The sequence below is a fragment of the Elephantulus edwardii genome, unplaced genomic scaffold (genome assembly GCF_000299155.1).
Source record: "Elephantulus edwardii isolate Elephantulus edwardi_28Jun2011 unplaced genomic scaffold, EleEdw1.0 scaffold00015, whole genome shotgun sequence".
Lineage (NCBI taxonomy): Eukaryota > Metazoa > Chordata > Mammalia > Macroscelidea > Macroscelididae > Elephantulus > Elephantulus edwardii.
In genome coordinates this window covers 28,694,830-28,708,664 of record NW_006399765.1, presented here as the reverse complement: position 1 = coordinate 28,708,664, position 13,835 = coordinate 28,694,830, and the positions used below count along the sequence as shown (strand labels likewise).

Sequence of the window (13,835 nt, the reverse complement as noted above, 5' to 3'; positions counted from 1 at the left end):
AATTCATGCTTGATCCCTGTCAGCTTCTTCTTGATGGCATCCTTGGAGCGAGCATAGATCATTTTGCTCTTATGGGGTGCACACTCAGGGGACTAAACGGAAGGGGCTGGGAGAGGCCCCGTTCAGTCGGATCCAGGCAGCAGCTGCGGCGGCTCTTGTCTCCTCTCGCTCCTTTTGCCGTATCCCTTTTGCTTCCGGAAACATGGCCTCTGGTGTGGCTGTCTCTGATGGTGTCATCAAGGTGTTCAGTGACATGAAGGTGCGCAAATCATCGACACCAGAGGAGGTGAAGAAGCGCAAGAAGGCGGTACTCTTCTGCCTGAGCGAGGACAAGAAGAACATCATCCTGGAGGAGGGCAAGGAGATTCTGCTTGGGGATGTCGGCCAGACTGTGGACGACCCCTATGCCACCTTTGTCATGATGCTGCCGGACAAAGACTGCCGCTACACCCTGTATGATGCAACCTACGAGACCAAGGAGAGCAAGAAGGAGGACCTGGTGTTCATCTTCACTTCTATGGAGCAGTCTGACTGTTCTTATTCCAAATCAGTGAATTCTTCTGGCATCCCTGGTACGTTCTTCACCAAAACCATAATCCAAAGGCATCAATTCATCATCAGTCTTCCTTATTAATGGTCTAGTTTTTAAATACAAATGAGACAACTGGGGCGGGGGGGAATAACAACCCTCAAGGCTCAGGGCAGGTCTTTGAAGTGACATCTTTGCTTTTTAACACTTTAAAGAAGTCCTTTGCCCAAGATTTGCCCAATGCAATAAGCTCTCTGGTTTCTTGACTGCTATTTGTGTAGAGGTTGACTGTGAACCCAAGTAAACTACTGACTTCACTATTTTCTCCTGATGTTGGTTATTGGTCCATTCGTGGCTACTTTCATTTTCTTTATATTGAGATACACTCCCCCCTGAAGGCTCCGTCTGGTCTTTGCTCTTTATTAATTACTGCTTCAAGCCCTCTTCATTTTCAGCAAGCAAGGTTTGCATCATCTGTGTAATACAGGTTGTTAATGATGCTGTCTCTGTTCCTGATACCTCATTCTTCATCTAGTCCAGCTTCTGGAACTGTGTGCTCAACATGCAGATTGAACAGACATGGTTAAAGGCTACAACCCCGATGCATTCCTTTCCTCTTAGGATTTTAAGCCACAAAGTACCCCTTATTCAACTGAATGACCACCTCTTGGCCAATGTACAAGTTTCACAAGAGCATACTTAAAGATGGACTATTACTGGTTAATCAGGGACTCAGCCTCCCCTCACTATATTCACTAGTCCATGAAGGGCCATATCATCGAAACTGTTTATTTAGAAGGAATTACAGGTTTTGTGGAATGTATTAGGAAGAGAGTAAATTTTCCACCATTTTGCATCTGGAATGATGTCGATCTGGAGCCACAGTATGAACCCTGAGGATGAAATCTATGAATTACAGGCACAGTTGAGAGATGGAGGGCACCAAGGACGCTGAGTGTATCTTTGAGTCCTTGCTACAGCTCCCCTTAAATTTTTAGATTCTCCCTACAGCTACCCTTAGAGTCTTCTGTTACATAAACCAGTAAGTTCTTTTATAAGTCAGTTTGAATTGGATTTTCTGTCCCTGCATTCTTTAAGCAAAGTGGGCCAACTTTATAAAAATCACAGAAGGAAGACACGATTCTGAAAAATAGCCTCAGAAACTTCAGCCTTAGGTTTCCAGCCTCCACTGAGATTCCAAAGTATTTTATTAAGTTTATCAGCCATTTGGTGTCCCCTTTTGAAGAGATTAAATGGGAAGAGATGCAGAAATCCAATGTGTTAATCAACACTCGACGGATTTTCGACTTGCTGGCAATTTCTTGTTGATCATTAAATTCCCCAAATATGAGTCTTCTTCGTTGATATGTGCATCATGTAAAACAGCCTTGAGTACAATTGCTATTTCCATGGTATCCTGATCCCCAAGGCCCCAAGGAGTGTTTGTGCTGGTCATAATAATTTTTCTGTTTCTACCTTTTGCTTAATTCTTAAACACTGGGTGGTCTCCTGCATGTAATGAAATGATTTCTATAAAGCCGCGTTTGGAGCTGTGATGTGTGCGCGCATGCAGACATGCAAATACTTTACTTTTTTCTTTCAGCCTGGCTTTCTTTAGTACCTCAGATGGCAATCAGAAAAATATTTGCCACAGTTGTCACCATCAGAGTTGCAATAATATGCCCTTAGGTTACTCGGAGACAGCTCTGATGGTTTAATCCAAAGCCAGGGCCTCTCTGGTGGTTCTGATCTGCGAGCTGCTTTGAGGGAGAAAGACGGGCTGTCTATTCTTGTGCGATTTGTAGCCTCTGAAAACCACCTGGAGAGTCAGCTGAGAGTTGATTCTAACTACACAGCAACGAGAAGGTACTAGGAGGACACCTCAGTCAGAGAGGTTATTGCTTTTTGTGGCTTTGGAAAAGTTGAAAAGATAGACGATAAAGAACAATTGCTTTTTTAAAATAAATAAAAAAATTTATTTTCTATTGGTTCACTTACAAAGTTCACAGACATTTTGTTTCACACCATCCTTTGTTCACATTGTGTTCCGTACAATTATTCATTATATTTTATAAAATGACTCACCATTGAACTGTACCCATGACGACCCTGTCTTTCCAGACCCCTGTTGAATCTTTCCCATTTCCTTTACCCACCCCCTTCCACCCACCAAATTGTGTGAACCTATGATTTTCCCCCTGCTCGTTCTCACCCCCCTGCTCCCACCCTCCCCACTTTGGGTCCTCATACAATTTATCTTTCTATTTCTACAATAATGGTCTTATACAATATTTGTCACAGCATAATGCTCTCCTGTTTCTCCTAAGTTATATAGTAATTTTCGAAGTTGTTCCTAAGTCCTGCGAAGTTTTGTCTGACATACTTTGGACATGTTCCAAGGAGGGACCAGTCCTTGGAGAGGGACGTCATGCTTGGGAGGGTGGTGGGACAGTGCAGGAGAGGAAGACCCTTGATGAGATGGATTGATTCAGTGACTGGGGTGAGTGTGTCAAAGACAATAAGATTGGCACAGGATAGAGCAGGGTTTAAGGCTGTTGTACATAAGGTTGCTATGAGTCACAAGTGATTCAACGGCATATAACAACAACAACAACAACAACAAGTGCTGCATAATACTTCATGGTGTGAATGTACCACACGTTCTCAGTCCATTTGATCGTGAATGGACATTTAGACTGTTTCCATGTGTGTATCCTGATCCCCAAGGCCCCAAGGAGTGTTTGTGCTGGTCATAATACTTTTTCTGTTACTACCTTTTGCTTAATTCTTAAACACTGGGTGGGCTCCTGCATGTAATGAAATGATTTCCATAAAGGCGCGTTTGGAGCTGTGATGTGTGCATGCATGCGGACATGCAAATACTTTACTCTTTTTCTTTCAGCCTGGCTTTCTTTAGTACCTCAGATGGCACTCAGAAAAATATTTGTCACAGTTGTCACCATCAGAGTTGCACTGATATGGTGAATAATGCTGTTGTGAACACTGGTGTGCAAATTCTCGTTTGTGTCTCAGTTCTAATTGTCTCAGGGTATATTCCAAGAAGTAGAATAGCTGAGTCATGTGGAATTTCTATGAAGAACAATTACTTTTACATTAGATTGAGGAATTTTATTCTCTTCCAGCACCCAGCCATGCCTTATACTGACTTAGGCTGTGCAATTTGGGACCAACAGTTGTTTGGGTCCCAAGTAACCCTTTCTCCAACCCAACTCCACCTTTCCTTACCATTTTTAAAACTCTTTTATGGCCCCAGAGTAATGTTTGTATTGTATGATTGAAAAGGGCTATTAAAATAGATGGAATAAGTCCTCTCATGACTGGGTCTCCTTCCAGCTCCAGAACTCTGTCAATGTCGCCTATCTTCTTGTTGGTTTTGGTGTCTCATGAGATTGTCTTGAAGCTGTACAGTGACTTTCTGATGTCTCACCAGCCAGACACTCATTTTTCCCATGATACCTTTGTATATTACCCTATCCTGTTCTCATACGTGTCATCACTAGATGATAACCTCCCACCACTCCTTAGGGGCTGTCACTCAGCCCAGACCTATCCATTCAGCTTGAGGACTGACTCCAGTACGAACATACATTCTCAGTAAATCCAACCCAAGTCCCAGGGCTTTTCTTGAAATCACCAAAGGAAAATGACGTTCCTGGGCAACTGCAAGCATGGGGCTACGATGAGGCATCTTGTCACCATCTAATTCCTCCTGAGTCCCAAGTAAAAGAAAGCAGAACTGACGCTGTTTGAACCCCTGGGTCTAGCTACTCCTGCAGCCAGACCCATGGCCCCGGACTTTTTAGTTAGGTGAGTCAATAAATAAAGTCTCTCTTATTTTCTTAAACTAGTCTGAATTGGATTTCTGTCACTTGTGGCAAAAAAGAGCCCTGAGTTATACAAGCAATTGGAGAAACCAGCTTATTTGCTAGGGTCTCTAACCTGTGCCCAGCACAAGTCAGCCAATAAAATACTTGGAATTACATGGGCAGGGAATAGAGGAAATGTGAAAAGCAATTTAACACAAAGGAGTAGGACAGCTCCAGGAAGGGGCTCCATTGAACAGGTCGGGAAATTCAGGCAGAACCGCGAGGGCCTAGAGAATGTCTCAGTAGCTGGCGTGAACACAGGCTGTCCTCCACGAAGGCCTGACAGACTGAGTTCAAATCTGTGCAAAAGGAGTCTTTTACTGTGGGCTTTCTAATTCACAGAAATCACCTAAGACTTAGTCGAAACACCTCAAAAATTTTGATGATTATAATCCTCACAGAAGCTACATCTTTCTCCCTCGTAGCAGTTGGTGGATTTCAACCACTAGCTTTGTGGTTAAGAGCTGAGCACAGAACCACTGCAACACCAGGGCTCTGTAGTTACTGATATTAAAATCATGCTATCTGCAAACACATGGCTGTGGAAAATTCCTGTTAGGAGGCTTCTGTTTATTGAACGACTCCTTATTTATCTAGACACTGCCCAGGCAATTTGAGTCCCAGTCTCAAGGGACCTGTTGTTATGACACAATTTGATAAATGAAGAAGTCAGGGCTCAGAGAGGTTAAGGCTTCCCTCAAGGTCACATTCCGAGTACTGACTAGCCCTTGGAGGAGGAGCAGCCAGGGAGCTCTTCAGAGGCAAAGTCGGCGGTGAAACTTCGTCTCACGTACTCTGGGCACATTCTCAGGAGGGGTCAGTCCTTGGAGAAGGACATTGTGCTGGGACAAATCGGGATCAGAGAAGCAGAGGAAGACCCCCAACAGGGTATACTGACACCGTGACGGCAACAATGGATTTGAGCATATCAGAGAGTGTGGAGATGGTTCAGGATGGTTCACAGTTCAGACCGGTTGTTCAAAGGCTTGCTATGAACCATAGGCAACAGGTTGGCACCTAACAGCAACAACAAGGTCAGACACACAGGCAATGGCAGAGACGGGATTCAAACTCATGCTAATGTGGTTTCAAAGCCTGCGACATTTCTACATGGAAGCTCAAAATGTGCTGGGTGTACCAGCACCACACCCATCACCTGAACTCTCTAAGACTGCAGAAACAACCTACGTGCCCATCAACAAACGAATGGATAGAGAAGCTGTGGTATATTCACACAATGGAATACTATGCTGCACTGAAAAACAAGGAACTCATGCAATATTATTCAAAATGGGTAACCCTGGAGGACAGTATGCTGAGTGAAGTATCTCAGTCACAAAAGGACAAATACTGCATGGCGCCACTGTTGTAAAACAGGACTGACCTTGGGGTTGGGGGGAGACTGAGAAGGATGGGTTCAATAATGTATACTGCATTGAAACAGATGAGGGAGAAAACTGTTTAAAAGGGGTATGTGATTAGGTATTTTTGTCATGAAAGGAATCCAGAGCAAAGGCTGCACAGTGGAGTGGACATGGGGGAAGGGATTGTAAAACAATGAAATAATTGTTCTTTTACTTTTCCAAGAGGGTATACTTTGGCGGGGGGCAGGGGGGGGGGGTTGGAAGGGAAGAAAAATGAAACAATGAATGAATGGAAATCCAAAGTCTCTGCAAATTTTCATTGAAATTAATGATAAATTAAAAACAAAACAAAACAAAAGTTAGAATTCATTTTTATGCAACAGAAAAAGAAATAAATAGAAATTAAATACTTTAAAAAAAAAAGATTGCAGAAACGCAGGTCCCTACCTTCAATCTCCTCGCTACCTAGTAGGAGCTGACTCTTAGATGACCTTGTGGGAAGTTTCTGAGGCTCTACGCCACCTGGGAGGACACTGGTCATCTTTCTGTCCTCTGGCATCTGGTAGGTTTGAACAGCTAGAGAGACACAACATTTGGGTTGACAGTACAACCCCCTGTGGAACCCAGACCAGCTGAATGACATTTGCATTTCCGCGAGAACTCCAGGATGATTCTTCCACGCAGTAAACTCATAGAGACTCTGTAACTACCTATTTATTACAATACCTAGGCAATAGAAAGTATTTCAGTATTGTTTGGCACTTTGCAAGGAGGATTGGTTGATAATTTCCAGTTGTTGTCACATGGCAATGGGATTGTGCTTAAGAACATGTTTAAAGAGATGTGTTTGCGAGGCAGCCCCTGTGGCTAATGTTCCTTGAGTTCCCTAAAAGCCACTTCTTCTAATTGTTTTAGCAAATTGAGTTGAAGGCCTCTGGAGAAGTCGTTTGTCAATTACTGCCCAGGTGGTGATGAAGCAGTTTGAAAAATGAGGGTTTTGACCATTCTGGGGCTGATCCAGTCCCAACATTACAGACTTGGTTTATGGGTCAGGATTCTTGACAGGTTCAGAATTACTTTAATAATGTGAAATTTGAGGCTATCGATCCAATCTAAATCCCCCACAAAACAAAGCAAAGCTAGTTGTTCAGAAACCTCCATGCCAATTGGAAATGCTTATACCGAGAGGGAGAACTTGATTTATGGAGACCATTTCTCTTTCTTACTCCTCTATTATTTTCCCCCCTCACTATTGTAAGTTTTAAAGAGTATTCATGGCTTAAAGGCTCCTCATCACCTCTCCGTCAAGCTTCTCAGATGAAGAAAGAAAAAAAAATAAAGAAAAGTCACCAGAGAGTATTGCATCTTAAGAACAAGAAGTTCTAGTCTGTTTGAAATGAGACAACAAATGAGAGTGGGTTCTGGATGTTGGGGTTTGACTTTTTATCCTGAGTTTGTATCCCTAAAAAGTAGCATGATCTTCGTGGTATCTCCTGCCTTTCTGGGTTGGTGGGAAGATCAAAAGACTTTATGAAATGTGTGGAGCACTTGAAGAAACACGTTACGTCTCGTTACTGAGCTGTCCTGATGAATCGCCTAACAGTGACTCACAGTGCTTTAGGCTTCTGAGCCTGTCTGCTTAACTCAGCCTGCATTTATAAATCCCTGATGTATGACGGTGCTTCACAGAGGAACCGAGAGCTGATTAGCAGACAGACAGACAGACACACACACACACACACACACACACACACACACACACAGAGAGAGAGAGAGAGAGAGAGAGATAGGTAAGGAGAGGTTGTTGGTTTTGTGTTAGGTGTCGTTGACTACAACTCACAGCAAACCTATGAACAACCCGTATGAATCCTGCCCTGTCCTGTGCTGTCCTCATCGTCTCTGATAGACGTGAGCCCATGGTCACAGTCACTGTCTTGGTCCATCTTGTTGAGAGTCACACTCTCTTTGGCTGACTCTCCATCATTCCAAGAATGATGTTCTTTTCCGTCATTCTTGAGGCCCCCTCCTAACAGCCTACCCAAAGCATGGACGTGAGACAAAGTTTCACCATCCTTGCTTCTGAGCAGCACCTTAGTTGCACTTTTTCCAAGACATAACTGTTTGGATTGTTTGGTTGTTTTTTTGGTAGTACACAGATACTCAATACTTTTCTTCAACACCAAAAGGCAAAGGTATCCATTCTTCTTCTGTAACCTTTAGTCTCTCTTTTTTTTTAAAAAAAAAAATATTGGTTTGCTTACAAAGTTTTACACTTTGTGTTTCACACTATCTTTCATTTACATTGGGTTTCGTACAATCACTCCCATTCTTTATGTTTTAATCATTTTCTGGGGGTATATTCCAAGCAGTGGAATATGGAATTTCAATGTTCAGCTTTCTGAAACTGATCAAATATATAGTCAATGCTCAGAAATAATGATTTGTGACTGGAATGCAAAATTTGGAGCCAAAGAAGGACTAGTAGTTAGAAATGATGGTCTTGCTGACAAAAATGAGGCTGAAGATGGAATGATTGAATTTTGTATAATCAACGATTTATTGATTGCAAATACATTTTTTTCCCCAAAACTCTACAAATATACACATGGACCTTGTCTGATGAACTATACAGGAATCAGATTGACCACATCTGTGCAAAGAATAGTTGAAGAAGCTCAATATCAGTTCTCAAAACCAGGCATGGAGATGCACAGTTATGTAGATAGATACAAATGACAGATAAGTGGTAGATTGATAGTTATGTAGGAAGAGATATATAGATAAATGAGTAGATAGGCAGATAGATTTGTTACTGTTGTTGCTATGTGCTGTCAAGTCACCTGCAATTCATAGTGAATCTATGACTCTCTGAACTCTGCTCTATCCTGAGCCAGTCTCATGGTCTCTAACACATCTACCCCCATTTTCCCTTTCTGTGTCAAGCCATCTCATCCAGTGTCTTCCTCTCCTGTGCTATCTCTCTGCCCTTCCAAGGATGATGTCTTCTCCAGGGACTGGTCCCTCCTAGCAACATGCCCAGAGTGAGACAGAGCTTCTAAATCCTTGCCCCCAAGGAGGAGCCTGGTTTCACTATCTCCAAGATAAACCTTTTCTTTTTCTTGGAGGTCCATGTTATGTTTAATACCTTTCTCCAGCACCACAACTCAAAGGCATCAATTCTTCTTCTGTCATCTTTGACAGTTGTCTAGCTCTCTGATGCATAGCAAATAATTGCAAAGACTATGGCCTAAATCAGGCACACCTTAGTCTCCAGACTGACATTGTTGCACTTCAACACTTTTGAGAGGTCCCTAATGGCAGACTTCCCTAGAGCAGTTAATCTTTTGACTTCTTGACTGCTGATGCCAAGAGTTTGTGGAGCTGAGCAAGCTGAAATTGTTAACAACCTCAATCTCTTCCCCATCTATCATGGTGCTGCCAGTTGGCCCAGTGGTGAGAATCTTTGTCTTCTTAATGTTGAGCTTCAATCCATATTGAAGACTACAGTCCCTGACCTTCTGCAGCAAGCGCTTTAAATCCTCCTCAGTTTCTGTGAGCAGAGCTGTGTTATCTGCATAATGAAGTTTGTTGACGAGTCTTCATCCAATCCTGATGCACATTTCTCCTCATAAAGTCCAGCCTCCCAGATGATCTGTTCTGCGTATAGATTGAAAAAATGTGCAGACAGGATGCGTCCCTGATACACTCCTTTCCTGATTTTGAACCATGCAGTGTTTCCTTGCTCTGTTCTGACGACTGCTTCCTGGTCCAATTATAGGTTTCACATGAGCCCAATCAAGTGTTCTGGGATTCCCATTCTTCCCAAAGCTAGCCACATTTTGTTGCGATCCACACAGTCAAATGCCTTTGTATAGCCAATGAAACACAGATAGACATTCCTCTAGAACTCTTTGCTTTCAGCCAAGATCCATCTGGTGCTGGCAATAATGTGTCTGGTGCCATAGACTCTTCTAAATCCTGCCTGTATTTCTGGTAGTTCTTTGATGATGTACTGTTGCAGTCATATTTGGATAATCTTCAGCAGGATTTTGCTTGCATATGATATTAGTGATACTGTCCAAAAATTTCCTCACTTTGTCAGGTCACTGTTTTTTGGAATGGGAACAAATATGGATCTCTTCCTGTCAGTTGGCTAGGCAGTCGTCCTTCAGATTTCTTGGCACAGCTTGGTGAGCACATCCAGGGCACCATCTGTCTGTTGAAATATGTCAATTGGTATTCCATCAATTCCTGGGCCTTGTTCTTTGCCAATTCCTTCAGAGCAGCTTGAACTGCCTCCTTCATCACTGTTGCCTCTTGATCATAGGCTGTTTTATGACATTCTTCTGGGTCAGCCAGTTCTCTTTGACACAGCGACTTGTGTTCTTTTTCCATCTGGAAGCTTTGATGAAACCAGAAGTGACCTTACTGGGGTCTGAAATGCTGTGGTAGAGTTTCTACCATCATAGCAACCACACGATGTGAGCTGCCACACCGAGAGATGGGTGGCACAGAAAACAGGCAAGTGACTTCCAGGGGCACCAAAGATGAGGTACAGAGCAGTTAGACTATCTGGGTGTAAAAATCTGCCTCTAGTGATCATTTACTAGCAAATTTCCTAACTCAGTTTCTTTCTTTGTACAGGAAAATAATAACTTCTATGTGAAAGGGCTTCACATGACCAGGAATAAGGATTGTATGAACAGCACATAAAACGTCACCCAGCAACCCTGCCTCATGCACAGTCGACTACTCTCTGCCAGCTGTCACCTTGCTGCTGGTTTTGTCATCAATTCTATACCTTTGTGCAGTTTGGTAGCTGGACTTAAGCCCCTACCTTCCATTCACCCTCACCGAAAGCAAAGTTAAAACAAATGTCAAAGGAATTTACTGGCAAGGACATAAAGATGATAAATGAACACACCAAGGCTTAGGGAACATATCACATTTTAATATTTCTGTGGATTAATTTTTACTTAATGTTGTCTGGGGTGGAAAATAGTGCTGATAGCAATAAAAGGAGAAACAGAAAAATAATAAATGCCCACCAATCAAAGAGAATGCAATAAAGTGTTCCACAAGGCCGCTGATGCCTTGCTCGGGCTTCAAATTGGCATCTTCTATTATCTGCTTAAACCGTATCAGCTGGTAAATGGGAAAGTGTCACTTACAAACACAAAACAGATGGAAAAAACCCAACAGCCGTAATACTAAGTCATCTGAAGCCAGTCCAGGAAGGTCTTGAATTCCAAAACATTAGGAAATAATTGGGACTCAAGTCTTATCACAGAATGTGACATCATACGCGTAAAAGCGACCCGTCACAGCTTCACTGAGGACAGAGGTGCAGACAGTGGCCAGAGGAAGGGAGAGAGGCGTTTGACTACAGGTAGAGTGGTTAGAAACTGCCTCCCTGAGAAAAAGACTTTTAAAGAGAAAATATTTAACTTTTGTTATTTGGGTGAAAGTTTGCAGAGCAGACGGCTTTCCATCCAAGAGTTCGTACACATTTGATTTTGTGATTGATTGCAATCTCCACCGCGTGACAGCAGCCTTGGCGTTTTGTCCTGGGTTTACCGTTTCTGTTCATTCTTCTGTGTTAGCGCTGCCTGCCTTCTGGGCCTCATCCCTGGGCAGACGCTGCCCGCTGTCCCATCTCGTCTATTCCAGGGGCCACACATCTTCCCTAATATTTTTGCTCACGGGCCTGCTTGTTGTTTGACTGGAAATTGAGCTCTTGGGGTGTGTTCAGTGCTGGGCTTGACAGGGATCTAAAGGCCATTCTGGGGATCACACCAGAGACTGTCAGACCAGTGAGCCTGGGGTTTGGGAGGGTTTTTGTTTTGGTTTGGTTTTTTTACTCTAACTTTGAGTTTTGCTCCACGTTTCGAGAAAAAGATGTGGAGATGTGGATGACGTGAGGGCGTGAGCTGTGTGGGTTGCTGGGTGAAGAGACAGAAGGCATAGGGAAGAGAAAGTGTGAGGACCCTTAGGAAGGGCCGGGTTTGGAATGTTTGACAGACATTCAAGAAGCTAAATTAGCAGGAGAAGAGTGAGAGAGAGAAGAAGTGAGGTAGTGCAGGGGAAAAGTGTGAGTGTGGGGAGACGTCGTCTCAGGTCCTTGGACACGCTGTGTGGAGGGCCGGTTCCCAGAGAAGGACGTCATACTTGGTAAAGTAGAAGGTCCATGTAAAAGACGAGGATCTTTGAGTGAGACGGACTGACATGGGGGCTCGGGGGCTCCAGCCCAGCAGTGGCTGTGTGGATGGGACAGGGACAGGCAAAGCTTCTTTCTTTTATTCAGGGAGTCTCTGTGAGTTGACACCGACTGGATAACACCTACCGATATATAATAATTCTCCAGAACTACCTGACAACACATTTCTCTCATGTTAAGCCATCAAGTTAGTGGTAATTCCCTGTAATAATCTTTATAAGAAAACAACACAATCATAGACTTAGCAGTTTGTAGGAGACCATGTAGTCAAACCATGTTAATGATTTTGTGTTTGGCTTTATTTCACGTGTGTGTGCTGTGTGGTCACAGAAGTCAGTTCACTGATGTGTTTGTCCTCCAGGGATTCCCCAGTGAGTGGAGGTGACAAGTGGCTAAGGGGCTTGACACAGACGAGAGATCTGATACTTTTTGGGGTATCGCTAAAGCCCCCTTTTTGTTTTTCTTTTGAAATAATCTTGTTGTTTTTTTTTTGTGAAGGTGTACCCAGAAGGTTCTCAGTCAACAAAGTCTATACAGATTGTTCAGTGACATGAATTACATTCTTCACAATGTGTGCCTACTCTCAGTATTTCCATTTTGGTTGTTCTGTTTCCACTCATCTAGCTTCCCTGTTCCCTTACATTCTCATCTCTGATTTAAAGTCATTGTTGACCATTTGGCTTCATAGAGGTGATTTTTAAAAGGAACACAGTACTTATAACTGGCAGGCATTATTTTGTGAGTCAGTTCATGATTTCTCTGTGAGATTATTTGGGGGATTAGTTTTAGCTCAAGAATGAAAGAGTATCACAGAACAATAGTCTGAGGTGGATTCTACTCTCAACCAGTGCTATGTGACATTTTTAGGAAAGAATTGGAGGTTCTGCTCCACATTTCTCTCCTGCTTTCACAGGGTGCATCTGTAGTGGCCCTGGTCAGAGCTGGTGCTAGCGGTGGCCTGGCACCTTCTGCTGTGTGCTGCAGGGGAGACAAGGCTGACTTGGTGGAGACCATTTGTCTTGTAGACTAGTTTTGTCTTTGAGTCTTTGGAATTGTTGCTCTTTTGCTCTGGTTGGGTAGAGTTTCGTCCTAGATGACCACTGAAAAACATTTAAGAGCTCCGGTGCTCCTCACCAAAGTACAACGGAGAACATGACTTTCTGAACCATATTATGCCAGTTGGATCTTCCCAGGCAATAAGGTCCTAAGAAGAAGATGGTAAATGCCTTTGAATTGTGGGGTTGGAGGAGAGTACGGAACATCCACGGACTTCCAAAAGAACAAACAAACAAACAAACCTGTGGTGGAGGGTGTGCAACTGGGATTCTGCTTAGGGGTGGGGTAGTGAAACTGGGCTTCACATCCTTTGGACATGTTTCAAGAGGAGCCGGCCTTGAAAAAAGACACCATGCTGGGAAAAGTCAAGGTTTGGGGAAAGAGAAGACCCCCCACAAGGTGGATTGACACAGTGATTGTAACTTTGACCTTGGACATCCTAGTGATTGTCAGGATAGGACAAAGCTTTAGATCCGTTGTTGACAGGGTCACTGTGAATCAAATTGACTCCATGGAACCCAAAACCAAAACCCAGAGATACTTAGAAAGCAGTTGATTGTACTGTGACTTGGGTCAGGCACAGCTTAGTCTTTAACGATAGATGTCTTTGCTCTTCAGCACAGCAGAGAGGACTCTCACCTCTGTAGGTTTTCCCAATGTAACAGGTCTTTTGATGTCTTTTTTTAAATTTATTGTTACTAAATTTTATTAGTTTTAATGAACATTTACAAAGATTTTGGGTTCTCATTCATTCATTGTTGCACTTACCCTCCTCCCCAGTT

At 43.2% G+C, this 13,835-nt stretch overlaps 1 protein-coding gene across 1 annotated transcript in view; it reads left to right on the top strand.

The window, feature by feature from the left end:
* The first annotated feature begins 202 nt into the window (after nucleotides 1-202).
* The window catches only part of LOC102875591 (cofilin-1-like), a 50,135-nt gene continuing 36,502 nt past the window's right edge, over nucleotides 203-13,835 (top strand). Inside the window, exon 1 of the mRNA XM_006881760.1 lies at nucleotides 203-572. Coding sequence (XP_006881822.1) covers nucleotides 203-572 — 370 coding nt within the window. The remainder of the gene's footprint in view (nucleotides 573-13,835) is intronic.